The sequence below is a fragment of the Pogonomyrmex barbatus genome, unplaced genomic scaffold, assembly GCF_055798465.1.
Source record: "Pogonomyrmex barbatus isolate J1 unplaced genomic scaffold, ASM5579846v1 scaffold6, whole genome shotgun sequence".
Lineage (NCBI taxonomy): Eukaryota > Metazoa > Arthropoda > Insecta > Hymenoptera > Formicidae > Pogonomyrmex > Pogonomyrmex barbatus.
Window position 1 is genome coordinate 2,619,103 of NW_028297160.1, and position 17,643 is coordinate 2,636,745.

Here is a 17,643-nt window from a genome sequence, read left to right on the forward strand (position 1 = left end):
TGAAGTTTATTTTCATAAAAATGTCATTTTCTGATTAAAAAGCTGCATCAAAATCGAGGTTGAGTCTGACAATGGCTATCATTCAGGGCGAAGATCTCACCTCGGACTCCATTCAACCGTGTAACCTGATTTAATCATCATTCCCTCGCGGAGAGATTCTTTTCTCTCGAATACCGATACCTAGCTTTGACACTCCCGCGATGCCATTTGGATGCGCTCGCCCATCCATGAAGTGTAGGCAGACAAGAAAGGTTAATCGATAAAATTTGCCAGTAAAAACAGCTACGAAATCAAGCAACCTTCCCGCGATGAATTTCGCAACGACCGCAGAATTTATGCCGAATTTTATATTCCAACGTCCGAGCGGATTATCCGCCTGCATCTGAATTTGACTTACGGTAATCATCTCGCACGTCCACTTTACGTCTGCACCAAAGTCTGCAAATTAATGCGCAATAATAATTGCCATAATCAGCAGCATCATAATTAATTAAGCGCGCAGCTATTTATGCGCCGGTTGTAAAATTGATTATAAAACTGATGTCGCGCGAAGTTATGTATTTCGACATATAGTAATGAATCCGGGACGGCAAGCCTGAGCCTATTTATAAGCTGCATGTTCCTTCCTGAAACGTGTTTAGGCTGGGAAATTGTGGATTCCATTAATTTCGTCGATGACCTCACGCACGTATACGCGATATATACATAATCGGGCGTCACACTTGTTACGACACATTTCGTACGTTTTTTTTCAAATGACTCGATTCGTAAGCGAGAGAACCGTCACAGTCGTGGAAAGTGGAGGTGTCGGAATAACGACCAGTAATGCCAAGTCCTCCGGGTGGATCGCCTGGATAGCAGGTATTACGTAAAGGTCGTTGCCGATGAAGAGTCTCTCGGTGAAACGGCAGCACACCTTGCCGGTTTATTGCCGAGCGTCCTCTCTCACTCTCTTCTTCAGAGGCACCTGGCGGCAATGCCGCTCTACGCGCGTGATGAAGGCGAGAGTACTGTCTCCCGTTATATTACTAGGTCTATAGAATACCCGAGATTCTCCATAACCCCGCCGACCTCATTGACACTGGCCTTGGAGGCGTCTCTCTTCAAGGTTCACGAAAATTGACAACTCGATCGTGGCCACCGCATCGTCGTCTATCTTTAGACTCGTTTCTTTGAAATTTAGATCAGTTGTGAATAAGTAATAATCGATTCGCTCGATACAATTCTTCCCTGCGATGCTTTACAGAGGACGTGAGAAATTAATTAAAATAAAATACTTCATTTATATATACACAATTATTTATTTATTGGATATATACAATTTGATGTTATATATTTAATTGTTATCAAATTTGTGCAATTTTGATGGAATATCTTATGCGAGTTTGTTTCATATCATTTCTCGTTTCTGTTAACGTATTCTTCAAACCCCGGTAATACTTTTCAGTATTGTGCATTATAAAATCAGTTAATTGAATAACCATGAAGAAGGCTCGTTGATGTAACAAATAGCTGTCAACTTTTCGCATTACCGGGATATTTTATGCTCTTCGAAATTGTCCCTACGCTGCAATATTTCTTCCCGCGCGAGTGTATACAAAGTTGATTCAACGTTTCATTAAGTGTGTCGAGGCATATGCGTAAGAGGCATGATATAAGCTAATTAGCTTTCTCTCATATTTTACAGGAATTTCGTGGCTGGGATCCTCCAATTTCAGCTGTATCGCGCGCTGTGCCAGGCTGCAGGACAGAGGTACGGAATCGACAATCCGAGGAGGCCGTTGCACAGATGCGACTTTTACAGAAGACCCGAGGCCGGCAGAATCTTAGGGTAAGATTCGAAAAATTCAATAAATTATCGTGCACTTAAACCGGTTAAAGCCTTACATAAATCCGCCGCGTACGAAAAGTGGACATACGGGCGTAAAGGTCTGCGTCTTTTAATAATCGGCTTTTAATCAAGGTGTATCAACCGCGTACTTTCGCAACGGCGCGATTCTTTACGGCACGAAAGCAAACGCGCGATGAAATTGATTGTAGGATTCACTCGCGAATAACGCAAAACGGAAACGGTCGAGACGTCGGCAAAAAAAAAAAAAAAAAAAACAGGCGTTTCTCACATCGGGCTTGCAGATCGAGGCATATTTTTTATTGTTAAAAAAGCTGTATTGCTCACTCACGCTCATTATTTCAACGTCTGGCGCAAAGCAAGCAGAAAGACGCAAATACCGTTTTACCGGTTAAGTGGTGTATTAAAGCCTCGTAAAATGCAAAGGTGAATACGTAACTCGGCAACTCGATTGAGTACCGGATGACGGATGCTTATTATATATAATGAAGAAAAGAACATCGACACAGAATTTTATAATTTACCTGACGCATATTTAGGGTAATGACTCACTTGAGGAATATCAGGCATTTTCGTTAAGAAGGTTTGCAATGTTGACAAAATTAAAGATTTGACATATCTAAGTTGAAAAACTGCTGTGTAATCTAGATCGAATAAAAAAATGTAGATCATGGAGAATGACACAACATCGAGAGAAAGGAAGCAGGATGAAGGAAACTGCTCAATAATATTGCACCTTCAGCATTATCTTCAATTTATTGCTTCAATTACACAGCATTTTTTTCTTAAACACTTCTTAAAAAGTTTGATTTACGATATTTTTTACAACAATTGTAGCATGTTAAGGAGAATATATTTAAATAGATTCTGCATTGTATAAATATCTAAATTTTATTTAATTAATTTTGCAAAATTTAATATTAAATACGCTTGTTTAATTTTAATTCTCAGATCTCTTAATTGTGAGACTACATAATTGCGACATAAAAACAAAAATATCCCCATAAACATAAAAGATGGTACCTCCAGAGGTAGCTACATTTATTGCCCACTTCACTTTCAAAATTTGCTAATTATGCCTAATTATGCCTCTACGAACGAGATGTTCTTGACTTGACCCGGTGACCATATAATCAGATCCGGCCATTTCGAAATGTCAGGAATTTGTAAAATTCCACAGCAAGGCGGGACTGCGAACTCAATCGATGCCTCATTCCGGATCTTGACATTTTGGCCCCGAATCTTTTTAAGATTCAAGGTTAGAATCTTTTTTAATACCGAGTTAATGTACGCATGATGGATATAGAAACTGGGATTTCCTGAAAAGAAGACGAAGAAAGATTGTCGTCTCGTCTTGTCCAGTGATATTTTGCCGATTATTACGCCACGATTAATTTAGCAAGGAATGTTGATTTTCTATATAAAAAAAATTCTATACAACGTGCTCGTGTTAAGCAACGTGACATCGTAATTTTTATTTGTCATTTATTCGCTAATAAATATAAATTCACGAATTGACAGTAGATATTTGTATCGTCCGCATTAATTATTTCAAAAATCACAAATCATGTAATACAAAATATTTTGCTTAAATTTTTAACTTAAAAGCGAATTGTAGACTTTATGTAGTCTAACAATTTAATTTTCATCACTAGAATATTCAGTTGAATTTCACATTTATTTGCTTGTACAATACCCTTCGTTACGATGTTTCACTTGTAACTATATTTAGAATATGGAGCACGAAATCTCTAGGACGATTTCGACATTTATAATTGCGTGTCTTTACAACACGTTTGTTTTCGCGTATATCTTCCAAATAATCGCTCATCGATGTAGACATTAATTGCAGCTTGAAATTAAAGAATATAGCACATAGATAATTGATTCTGAAAGAAAGGAGCTAATATATAAGAAGCTTTTTGATAGAAATCTATTTTATCTATTTTTATAAAAAGTGAAACGATGATTTATGACGATCTTAATATTTTTGTACATATTAATTTTTATAATAAATCTTTTTTAATAAAAAAATCTTTTTCTCTAAATATTAATATAGGCAATTTAATACATCAGTATTTGAATATAAAAAAATAATTGTTTATTATTTTTGATCGTATAATTATTTAAAATTTTTAAATTTTACAATGGTCTTCTAAAAAATTTCACTCCCTCAAGCAGCTCTTTATTAGAAATAATAAAAAAAATTTATTGAATCGCTTGCGAGTAATTAAATAAATCTCTAATTACTGATTTTAAATTTATATTTATATTACAAATATAAAAAAAATTTTTGATTGTACAATTATTTTTAATTTCTAAGTTTTACAATAGCCTTCTAAAAAATTTCACATCTCAAGTAGCTCCTTGTTGAGAACAATAAAAAGATTTGCTTGATGACACCGCTTACGTGTGTTTAAACAAATAGCTAAATTAAATGCTGACAATGTGATACACATAGTGATATAACATAGTTATACAGCTAACTGACTTGAAAGAGGTAGGTCTAAACGGGCGCCTTCAATGCCGAAGTGACATCGCTACGTTTATGTAGATTTCCGCGGTACGAAAAAACGTTCGGCGCCGCTGGGATTGCGGTTTTGCGTCGCTGATTACAGGGCGCATTATACACGCGAGCGTGATCATGATCCCCGGAGAGTGTTGCAAGATGCGTGCGCCACGGTAATGACGCTTATTGTTAAGATCGTATCGGCTTACGATGCAAGAAACGTAGATTTTGACATGGCGCTTTTATTTATGGAGAGACTTCGCTTGCACTTGCTCGTACGCCAAATCCGAACAGTCCTCGTCGTTATCCACGTGACTGGTCCACGTCAAATTCCATTAAGCGTGCCGACTCGCACGTGGCCGAGCATTATATCATCGATCGCTTCGCGATCGAATCTCGATTGCCTTCTCGACGAACTTCTGGCGAACGCTATTTGGGTCAACGAGAGGGAATTTTTCGGCTCCACGATTCGGTTCTACCGATGTGTCGGCCCGGCATTCGTTCTCTCGACATTATTTTGCAACGCGTCGCGTTGTTCCTGCAATTTAATTTAATTAGGACGGGAATATTCTGATGATGACAATAATATCGTTGGTAACCGCCTACGGAAAACGAGGCGTGGATCTTAGTTCGCGGAACGGAGGACACACGTAATCGAACTGGTATAAAGCTGGCGAAATTGCAAAAACATGAGTGTTTATAATCAGTAAATACTATATATTGATATTACACACCGATATTTATATAATCTCGGTGGGTTACGTGGGTAAAAGTGCTTACAGTAATACATGCGCTGTATGAAATGTGTGGTAATACGATTTCCATATTCCTTAAAAGTGCGAGTGTAGTAGTAACAAATATATGAAAACACAATTTTTATTTTACATTGCGAAACGTCAAGACGATTGACAAATGAGTTGTTGTAACGAATGTCCGTTTCATTAGAATTGATAATCATTCGAAAAATTTGATTGACCTTCGTAAAAAATCTCGAGTGATTAAAATTTCGAAACACGTTAAAAGATGGTATAATAAAAGACTAGTAGTCAGACGCGATATAAAAATCGCGAGAGACGCGCGAGAAGGTAAAGTCCCGAGAAAGAAACGAGATAACGTACGCACTTAACTGAAACGCCCGTATTTCCTTTACAGTTACGAAATCGTACTCGCGTTAAAGAGTTACATAAAATGACAAAAAGCATCGGGTAGTAACAGTTTTATTCTAACGTGATAATTTATGTTAGAAACGTTCCCGTCTCTTTCACGATGTACTCGCGAGCTGAGACCGCGGACTCGTTCGTGCACATTTGCAGGCGTAACGCGGGCAAAGTTTTATAGATGTGGAAAGTTGCATGATCCTCTTGGCAAGCGGAAGCTCGATAAGGATTGTTCCGCATTTTGAAGGTGGTCGAGTTCGCAGATCGAAATCTCTTGGCGGACGGCCAAGTTGCCGAGGCATCCTGCAATAAAGCAGTTTTCGTAGAAGCCAAACTAATCTCGATGGAATATAAAATTTATCTTTAATATATACGAACATTATAGTGCAGTATTAAATTATATTGTATGTTATAAACTTATATATATATATATATATATATATATATATATAAGTTTATAACTGCTTTATTTGTTCAATGTGCGATTAATCTATGAAAATTAATTGTCATCTTAGAATAAAATAATAATTATTAATAATAATAAAATTAATAATAATAATAATTTTGATATATCAATTTATCATTTTATCATATATGATAAAATATTGATATATCAAAATTATATTTTATTCTAAGATTACAATTGGTTCAACCGCATATTCAATAAATACGTGGAGAACCTGGGATTTGCAACGATCGTCTATGCAAAATGATAAGTGTATTGCAATAAAACAAAATTAAATCGCATTCGTATTAAGACAAATAAGATAACGGTTCGTATTTGCAAAGCAATAAGAAAAGCAAAATCAGGCCAAAAACGGATCAGATGAGATAATAGTTTATTAAAATTAAATTTTGACTTTTTTTTACCGTTGGAATAATACCTATTCAAAGTCAACTTATGAATGACATGCGAATCTATCGCGCAGTGCATTATCGAATTGTCGGCGTCTAAAGGGAAATTCAGTCAGAGATCGTTTGCTATATAAGAAGATCAAGATTCCGTCGATTGAGATCTGCTGACTTCCTGCAATCGAAGGACGATCTCGGGCTCTCGCTTTACGGCGCGTATCGACGATGTCGTGCCGATTACGAAAGCGGGGTACACATGGTAAATGGAAAAAAGAGAAGAAAGAAAAAAATTACGTGCATGTGTGCACGTAAAGGAACGCGAGAGAGTCCCATGCATGGCGCAGTTATACGGCAAAAGAAACTCGACGACTCGACGAGAGCGCGGTGCGTTGTTACGCGTTACACTTCCGTTTTCACTACGCAAGATTTGAGGGCGTCACACGTGAATAGAAAACTCGTCTGAATTGCCATCCGCAAGAATAAAAAAATCCGCGAGCGAGTAAAGTCGGCTCAAACGTATTTGTAAATTTGAGCGTACATTCAAATTACCGAGATCGAAAGAAAGATGTAGTAAATTTCAAATAAAATATAAGACGCTCCGTATTCCGTTTATGTCAGGTTTAATTGTAATTTTGAATACACGTATGATATATACAATTTTTCTTTTGCATGCTCGAAATTGTTATAAAGATTACTCCATTTTATTAACTTGATTTTTATTTGAAGGATTTACATCTCTTTTAATCGAAAACTTGATAGAATATCATCTTATTCACAAATTTTTTTTTTTTTTTTAATTAGCAGCTTTAAATAGCGTGACATAAATTTTGTGGCCAAGGTTCAGATTCAAGTTCTGTCTTGAAATTATTCAAAAGATTTCGTTATTTATTTACGTTTTATACTCACACTATTAGATTCATTGGTATTACTATATATTCATTATACTTGTATTCATCAATTATTACTCGATCACGTGTCGATTATCTGAATTGCAAAAAAGATATGCGACATCGTGCTTATGCATTCGTTAACCACCGACATGGTGATTTAAACGCAAATGCAAATTGATACTTCGTCCTTGGACGCCACGGACGATCTCGCGGAGGATCGGAAAGGTATCGTTTGAAAGTGCCTTGATCACGAAATAGCAAAAACGTTTTGCGGCATACTGTACAACATTTACGCCTTGAAAGCAATTGAGAGTAACTGCCGCGTAACTGTTCCCTCGGAGCCTTCTGAATGCATGAAATCATCCCTGCCCACGATCGCAGAAACCAAAACACGATTTAAATGAACCGACAACGAGACCGCAATCACATCCGTTTTAACTCATTACTACACATCCTCCCGTTTACGATAATTTATTGTGGATCTTTTCACAAGACTTTCAATCTCTCAATTTCTTCTTAAAATCTGATTTTTGTTCTGCGTTGTCTACTAAGGAACTAAAGTATCTTATTTAATCTCTTTTATTATAAAACAATTAATAAACTTCTTACAAAACTAAACATAAAAGCATTGTTCGTTAATTTGTAGATATTTGTTCTTCGTTTATATTATAAGAAACCGCCTCTCACAATCATGATTCGAAGAGACGCTAGTTATCATCGTTAAATATATGTATAATAAAAGTCTATTATAATTAAATATAATAAGTTAAAAATGTATTATTAAAATGTTAATAACAATAGTAGTAAATTTTATACAAATTTTTATCTACTACATTTTGGAATTAAGTGACTTCCGTCATACGTTTATTTTTTTTTATTATACTTTCGCTGAGATAAGTTTATGCATCTGCTCGTTGATACATCTTATTGGCATTCGCCTCCTCGCAGCATCTCAAACATTGCGAAATGCATCGCTCGTCGGCAGGAAAGTACCGATTTCGCCTACGTGCCGAATACCGGAAATTATGTGATCGATATAAATTATGGGCGAAGGTTGCGTGACAGAGAAGAGAGAGAGAGAGAGAGAGAGAGAGAGAGAGAGAGAGAGAGAGAGAGAGAAAGAGAGAGATCTGGCTTCACAAGAGATATCGAAATATTTTTCACGAGAGGCATGATGGATACATGAACGTTTCGTATTCCGTGTAAATAACCGGAAACGGATTGACTGATGAAACTGATGTCAGAGAGACACATATATCTCTCCCTCATGGCGCCACGCCGCGATTGCGGTCGATGATGTTATCTGTCGGCCGCACTTTCTGATAACGAGATATCATCACAGTTATGCGATAATCGTGATGTAATTGGATGCACGAATTCGGCCCTGAACTGATCGCGGGATCTGTAAAATAATATTATCAAGATTGATCTCTCTCTCTCTCTCATTCGATCTAATTTCTTAGTGGATGCATATTGGATGTATGGTACAAACAAAGCGGTTACTTGAGACTGAAATACAATCGATTAGTTCAGATATTTCAAAGATCAATCAAAGATAAAATCAAATAATTTCTCTGAATAATTTCTCATATCAATTTATTTAGTAATTATGTACAGTACATCAACGATCTATGGTATCTATTAATAAAACACGAACGCAAAGACGTGCAAAAATTTAACGATTCCTGTCGTTAACGAACAAATAACGAGCCGAATAAAGGAAACGTCAGCTCAGGCGCAGCATAGTTAAATCGCACAGTTTGCCGGAGAAGAAAAGATTACACGGCGGAACATTTTAATATCCGCGAGCCGTATTTTAAAACAAGTTCGGCCGAAGTTAAGAGCCCGTTAATCCGTTTAAGTAGTGAATGTTGCGCTATAACGTCGCCACGATACGCCGTGATTATGCATAAAGGAAAAGTTGCGAGAGTTCGCCGAGTTGATTCAGCGATCGATTTGAGAGGCTGATCAGCGCGGAATACCGCCGCCACTGTTGCGTAATCTCCGCGCGTCTAAACAGTCACCTCCGTTGGCACCGTGCACTAGTTCTCAGAGAGCACCGTAGAGCATCGCCTTTAAAGTCACTTAATCTTACGATCGTCGACGACGTTCGACGGTGTCGATGGCCTAATCCGAATTCATTTGCGATCGATCATCCCGCTCGTTGCAGCGATATTGTCTAGCCGATTAAATTTGCATATTAATTTTGGAAGCGCAGCGAGACAGGAATGTTGAAACGGATGTTTGTCTCTTTCACCGCTCTTTTATGCGGCGGATTGCGTTTTTGTGTCTCGCCGAATAAAAAATAGGCAAGAGTAAAAAATGTTTGAGAATTTTTCATCTTGAAAGTTTGCAATTCGCTTTCGAGCCGTGACGATATGAGATTAAAACGCACGGTTTTATAATTGAATTTATGCATCAAAAGAGACTTTGTTCTCGCTGTGTATCTCGCTTCAAGACAAATGAGACTCGTAAAAAATGAAATTAGTCTAAAAAGAATTTAGAATCACTTGTAATATATATTTCTACAAGCGTCTTACACTTCTCTTTTCAAAGTTACAGCTTCACATCTTAAAATAGGTGAGAACAAGAGATATTGCTAGGATAAGTCAGCATCTAAAATAAAATGTCTAAAGAACGAGACATACGAAATGATGATGTGGCTGAATTAACTTGCCGTATTTGTCAAAAATACGACATCGAATGTTGACGTAAATTCTTCATGGAATTTCAAACGACGGTGCACCGCAGTAAATTCCGCCGCTGTCATAACACGGAACATATCGCCCGTCCAGATTAAAATCGGGCTGGAAACGGTTTGTCGAAGGAATGGATTATGGCATGTCGGAGTCAGCGCGGAATACAAATTAAACATAAATAGATAGATATTGCTATTATATATATTATATATTATATATATATATATATATTATATATATTATATATTATTAAGCGCTCTAAGATGACGTACCTAATCAAGTGCTAAGTCATTAGATACATTGTTTCAAACACAGTGGGGTGTGTCATAAGAATTGAGTTTGGTATAAAAATAAAAAGAATAGAGCTGCAGAATCATGATTCTGCAGTTACAAAATCACGTGTTATTACGCCTCTCACTGTGCACCACGTGTCGTTAGTTCGCTACCTCGATTTCGTGTTATCTCATTCTTTCCTAGGTGTGCTCGTGTTTCCGTGTAAAAAGCATATCCGGCAAGAAACAACATTGAGCCGTAAATACCTCGTAGCGCCACGCTAGTTTATATGCGTTATTGAATAATATCCACGTGCAAATCGTCGAGATTATCCTTTATATAATCGTTTTACCGGATTATACAGCTCGTAATCTCTTTTTCTCGACGATCCGCACATTCCATTTGTCCAACAATCCCGCGAACCGCAAACTTCTGCTGAGTAAAGCAAGAAGTACCGCGCATTCTTTACATGCTCTCGCCATTCAATGACAGTTTTACTCTCGTCTAAATAATTTCATTGAGGTATTTTTATTAAAATAATCCGGTAAAAGATACCGACGAGTTTGGTCCCGGCAACTTTTTGTAAGACTTGCCTCGGGCAACACAAGTGTTATATTATAATCAAAAGGTCAGGTTTTTATTAAACTTGTGAATTTATTTAAATTGCCGAGTTACTTAAATTAACAAACACTTAACAAACAATTTTCACTTTCTTACTCTCTAATAATAATGTTCATGCCAAACACTATCAAGTTTATACTTATATTAACATTTTATCATCACTACAATATAATTATAACTTCTCTCTTAACTAATTAAAATACACTATCCAAATATTATAAAAATTACACAATCAATAAATTATTATATTTTTCCCAAAAAATTCAAATCTTATAAATATTTTTTCAATTATATAATCAATATAACAATTTTAATTCAATTTATAGCTCGTCCCATAAATTATAAATCTAGCAACAAATTATTTATCTTTAAATAAAATAATTCCAAAAAAATAATAAATAAAATTATATAATAAACTTAACCGCTTATTATTATATCTATATTTATCTTTTGTACTTTTTTTCAGTTAAATAAAAATTAAATTTACTCAGAAAAAACTAGATATCTTTAAAATTGATTAAAATCTCTTTTCTAAAAAATTATTCATAATAATTATTTCACATTAACTATCATACTCTTCTTAGCTCTTCTAAATTCGAGAATTTTTAATAAATAAAAAAAATATAAATTATTAATCCCTGATACAAAAGGTAAAATAAATAAAATTATCTTCTTTACATTAAACTTTAATTCACTTACGTTACTTAACTTTATAATCATCAAAAAATTAATTTTTTATGATTAATTTTTTTACTTACTACAACAGATATTAAACCATTAAACATTATATAATTTTATTTACCAAATAAATAACATTATCACATTAAAAAAAAATCAATTTTTAAATTTAAAACTAAACATATATCAATTTCTAAATTTAATTCCACTAAATTTCCAAAGAAATTTAAATCCAAATACATTTTCCAATATATTCACTATGTTACGACTTCTCTCATTCATTTATTTCAGAAGATTTTAAAAAATTTCATAAAAGACGTCTACGACATTTTTATTTTCTTCGAAAAGTATTTAAGTTTTAATACTTCTCTGATAATAAAATTCCACGATTGAAAATTCCAGGTAACCGATGGAATAATATCATAAATCAACATATTATTTTTTATTCACAGGAGATTGATGGAGAGAGGTTCGTCCATCCCGTGGCAGGAAACGTTGCGAGAAGCCACCGGTGAAGCTAGATTAGACGGATCCGCTCTTAGGGAATACTTCCGGCCATTGGAGGACTGGTTGAGGACCGAGAATTTGAGAACGGGAGAAGTAGTCGGCTGGTCATACGGTAAGAGTGAGAGAGAGAAAGAGAGAGAGAGAGAGAGAGAGAGAGAGAGAGAGAGAGAGAGCACTGGCTTAAATTTATACGATTTAAATCATTCTTTTCTTAATTACGTTGCGACACTTCCTGTACTATTAATATACAACGACATTCGTACGTGCTTGCTAATTAAAAATAATTATTCCAACGTCGGATACCACGAAGATCGATTCGGGTGACGTCGGTAGAGCCGCCGTAGTGCCTTTCGACGTAACTTGCTACAAATTATGCAATTTCCTACCGTAACAGATTGAAGGTTGCAGTTCCCACGTGCTACTTTACTGGGCGAGCGTTACAAATGTTCATTGTATGACGACATTCGACTTGTGAATTACGATCTGGTGTGGTGGCTAAAATTATTGAGATTAACGGCTTGCGCCCTAAGCGGAGGGCACATTGCATCTTGCCAAATTCTTAACTCTCCGGTCGCCGCCGGTCGACGCGCGCGTACGTTATATAAAAACGCTTACACAGGGAAGAACCTCGGATACGTACATCGTGCCGCGCTCATCCCATAAATTACATCGGTGCGTTTCGAAAGCATATAGCAGAGCACTTCGAGCGGAATAAGTTATGAATTCTCTTAAATAAAGTAAAACCGTTATATGCGTGCGTAATAAATCAAGGAGTGTCGACATCTCTCTCCGGGAACGAAAGGGAAAAGCGAGCAAGGACCACGGCACGGGACGTGGTGGGACGGGTGAATGAAAACGATATCGCATACCGCAAAGTTGCGAGAAATTTATCTTCTCTGGGGAAGAAGAGGAAGAAATTTTCACGGTGATCACGTGTCGTGAAAATCTACAGAACTCACTTGAATGCGAGCAACGCGAATTATTCGACCGGTCTTCGTGAAACGTTCCTTTTTTTCGATACAATGTAGGAAACGTGTTATTTCCGCGGCAGAGGGTCCGCCGAGAGGGAGGGAGGGAGAGAGGAGGGGAGGGGGGGGGTCGATTGTAAAGTTCTGGCCCCGTGGGACTGGAAAATTGCGAAATCAGAGTGTGAAACGAGGAAAAGGCCTCCAGAAGAGGAAAGGATAAACGTTACGGCCGGATGAAAGAAAGAGAGGGAGAGAAAGAGAAAAAGCGATACGGAGGACATATCGTGAGACACTCTCGACGCGCGACCGCACTCTCGTTTCGATCGTAAGAGTTCCTCGGTGCATCCATCTATCCGCTCGCGAATTTTTCGCGAAGAGGCGAAACGAGGCGAGATTCGTGCACGTGCACGTGCTATTAGACGCCGGCATTAGACGCGCCTCCGTTCTCTCTTTTCGCGTGAGAGCGAATATCGCGTTCGCGTTCGCGTTCGATCAATCGGCAGCAGGGCATGCGTGATCGAGAAATCACTCGTGTACGCAATATTGCGTAATGAGATCTCCCACTGGCCGCGCGAACGATCCAGTTTACACAGGAATTTCGTTTCGTCAGGAAGTAGTTCTTCGCAACGGCGAAAAAAAAAAGATACATCCCCCGAAAGAGCGAGCCTTTAAAAATTAAAAATACGTTAAGTGTACTTCGGCACATTGAAGTAAACTGTTAACTTTTTCTCCGTACGGTACCCCTTACGCGCCGTAAAGGAAAATGCAAATCATGAAATAGGAAGATGGATTAGTCATGGCAGGAATATTCGTCATGTCCAGCCGCGGAAAGTGAAAAGACACGGCGTAATGTTAGAGAGTCGCTTTGAACAACCAATTTGCATTGCAGAAGTTCGTTTTACTTGATTGCAACGGTTATGCAGGCAACGTTAGTATCGTTAGCTTAACCTGAATTTGAGTGGTGGCCGGTGGACGCGTGCAGCCCGGCGTCTTGCATAATGCGTACGCCTTGTCAATATTTTCAACCAAAACAGCGGACAAAATACAGGAGAAATGGTGCATAAATCTGTATTTGCTCTTGCTACGGTGCATTCGGAGCAGGAGGAGCTCCCTTCTCGGAGACGATTCCGATCGAAGGAGCAGACGTGCGCGGGAATCATAGCCACGTAACCACGTTAAAAAGAAATCATGGAACGCCAGTCATATAATTTCACTTTCGAGTCGATCTTCGTTCTCGTTTTGCTCGTAATTTCTTCGATTATGATCTACGCGTAACACGCACGCGCTACCGCGGAAAAACAAAGAGCAAATCTCTTGACCGAGACAATGATAACAATTTCTTGACAGCAATCTCTTGCAATCTACGAGGGATTTTAAATACTTCGTGAAAGCTAAAAAATAGAATAGTATTATTTAATACATTTGCTTTATTGTGTGTATATAACTTCATTGTGTGCATATTACGTGTGTATAGAGGAAAGTTGTCGATAAATCTTTTAAAGATACATTACCTTCCTATTTCTCGGAAATAAAAAATTATACTTTATTAATACTGATAAAAACTATTGTGATCTGTTTAAGCGAATAAAGATATAAAAACACATAATTCATATATTTGTAACTTTTTTTATATAAAATCAGTTAAAAACCGATTTTTCAAATGCAAAAATAAAATTTGTACAATTTTTTTGCGTATTTTAAATAATAATGAGTATTGATTATATTAGGTCATTTTACATATTTATAGTTTCTTGAATCTATTTTATTTATATTTGGCCTTTTCTTTTTCTTATAATGCGTTAAATGTACAATCGAGATATAGCGTAAAAACCGACAGATTCAATAAAATAGATACTATAAAACATGGTAACTTAGCCTAAAGTAACTTTATGATTACGCTATTACTTATGTTTTACAGAACAGCAAAAAGGAAAATAAACATAGTTTATTAATTTTCTTCAATATTCTTATAATTCCTTTAATATCTGAACCATATCTGAATTATGGTATCATTGCTTAATATGTCAGTTTTTAGGTTCAATTTTTCAGATGCTCATTTTTAATTATCCTACGAAAAAATTAATTATTATTGTAAAATATAAAACAATATTATAAAAATTGCTATATTATAGATAGAAAATAGTTAATAGTTGATAGAAAATAGTTCTAGTTTGTATTTTTGTTTCATATTTAGCTTTTGTTTAAGAAATATAATCCAAGAATAAAGCGGTATGATGGTATCGATGACTTTCCTATATACGTAATCCTATATAAGTAAAAGTACAGCCTATGATTCATTTTACGCGGCACAAGAACGTAGCCGCAAATAATTGAAAGATAGATCATTCCATCTTTAAAGGAATCAGTACATTGTATACCTTTCAGCTGTGCGCCACCACGATTATCTTATCGTACTTCATTCGAGAAGATTGATGTTATTAAATTTTTCCATTAATGCCCGATCGTAAAAGCGATCGCTAATTTCTAAGGCACGCGCGTTGTGAGAAAAATCGCATTAATACGTCATGCGAGCTGAATGAAGCAATATCGCGCATTGTGCCGAGATAACGAGATACGATTAAATATTCCATTTCCATTTCGTGCCACCTTCCGCCAAGCTTGTGGCCACAAGTGATTAAACCGTACGCGCAAGAAATCGCTATCCGGCGAGACTCACGATCGGTGCGAGCCCCCTTAATTCACGAACGAATCAAGCGGAACGATGAATTACACGTGATCCGAGGCAAAGCGGTACCGATGAATTAGCCGAAAAATATCCGCACTATGAAGAAACTATGAAGAAACAAAAGTTACGAAGGGAAAGGTAAACCGACCTCTCTATCGTGGTTCCCTTTATTCGCCGCGAGACTTTTTTTCTGCTCATGTCGATCTCGATTACAGGATTTTAGAGTGATTTATTTCCCTCCCTCGCCCTCCGGCCAATGATCGTGCGATTTCCGTAGCACGCTCGCTTTAACGATTAAAAAAATATCACAAATGGTATTTCGATAAATAGTTCTATTATTCTTTTTGCCAATTGTTAGAGCAATGATTTCTATCGATCGATCGTAGCGCACAAAGTGTCTCCGCTGTTAGCCATTCTCAATGACCCGAAAAAAGGCGATGCAATTATGTACGATTTAATAATTATCTTAATTATTTGTATTTGTTTTTTATTGTATTTGTTGTTTTATATTTGTATTACAGATGGTGACTTTTGCAAAAGGAGTATAGAGACCGCTGGCCTGCAAGTTTATGGTAGCGGCTTCTATAATAGTGGCGTATCTATTTCCGCATCTTGGATCGCGAGCGGAACCATGATGATTTTTTGGATTATATCAACATTCTATTGAATGTAACGACTAATGACGTACTAATTCATCGAGTATTATTGATAAAAAAAAAGAAAAACTTATTATTATATTATTAATGTGTCAAAATATATTACATCGTATTTTCATATGATCGCCGCAAGAGTTTTAAACACAAAAATAATTCGCTCGAACATATCTGATGGTAAAATAATGTTTACTACTGCCAAGTATATTAAAATATGTACAATCTTGTCAGGCGCCAAGCTGCATGTTTTACGTATTGTAAAAAGATATGCATTTTTTTATCCTAAATATTCGCATTGTTAATTTGCAAACTATTAAATATATTTGTATAATTGTATTATTATTAATATTATACATTCATATAAATTATATATTATACTATAATGGTATATCATCCTATATATATATATATAATACGCAGTATTACAATTAAGAGTATAAAGCGTGACTGAAAATCGTCGTATGTGTCGTGCGTGGGTGTAAGTACATAAATCATTTTATATACTTGAACAGCTCATGATTCACGTTTCTGTAATTATTAACTTCACTGTTGGTAGACCAAATAAAATTATGCCTTTGTTGTAAAACCGAATGGAATTTTTTCCAAGGCACTCGATCGTTCATGTTACATCATCCTTGCGAACAGTTTCATTTTCTAAGCATCTGACTCTGAACGCTCCGGTTCTTCTAACGGGATTGCAAAATCGAGGCTCGGCACCGATAGGCATCCTACGTTACTTTTTTAACATTTGACACGTGAGCGAGCCGAATTATTTTTTTTTTTTTTTATCGGACCACAACTATCGCACAAAAGAGAGCTCGTTAGGCAGTACGTTTACTTTCGCGATGGGGAAAGGGAGGGGGATATTTTATATTCGGGAAAGAAAGAGGATTCCCCTCGAATGGCACGCACAAAAGCTATGTGACGACAAAAGCCGGACGGCTCCCTTATCTTGCGTAATTGAAAGGCGGCGAAATCGTACCAGGTGAAATCGCGCTTTTGCTGTCAAATTACTGGTAAACTCAATCGGGGCCGCCTTATCCTTCGCCACTTTATTGCACCTTTTACCGTAGCCGCTATTAGATCGCTCGAATATTCATCTTAATAACCATATCTTCGCATAACACGCGTATTTTCATTCGCTTCAGCGTTAGCAGATCGTGAATGCGACTAACGATTGCCGAGACGATCTCGATAAGTAGAGTATGAATGTACGTAATTACACGTTAAATCCCCATTTAATTGCGCTTTTTATTTTCATGATATGTCTGGACACGCAATGTAATATTAAATATTTCAAT

The 17,643-nt window shown here is 36.6% G+C and overlaps 1 protein-coding gene across 1 annotated transcript in view; it reads left to right on the forward strand.

The window, feature by feature from the left end:
• Ance-3 (angiotensin-converting enzyme Ance-3) overlaps positions 1-16,928 on the forward strand; it is a 53,777-nt gene extending 36,849 nt beyond the window's left edge. The window contains exons 11-13 of the mRNA XM_011639906.3: positions 1,688-1,831; positions 11,981-12,147; positions 16,211-16,928. Coding sequence (XP_011638208.2) covers positions 1,688-1,831; positions 11,981-12,147; positions 16,211-16,356 — 457 coding nt within the window. The 3' untranslated portion in view covers positions 16,357-16,928. The remainder of the gene's footprint in view (positions 1-1,687; positions 1,832-11,980; positions 12,148-16,210) is intronic.
• The last annotated feature ends 715 nt before the right edge of the window (positions 16,929-17,643 follow it).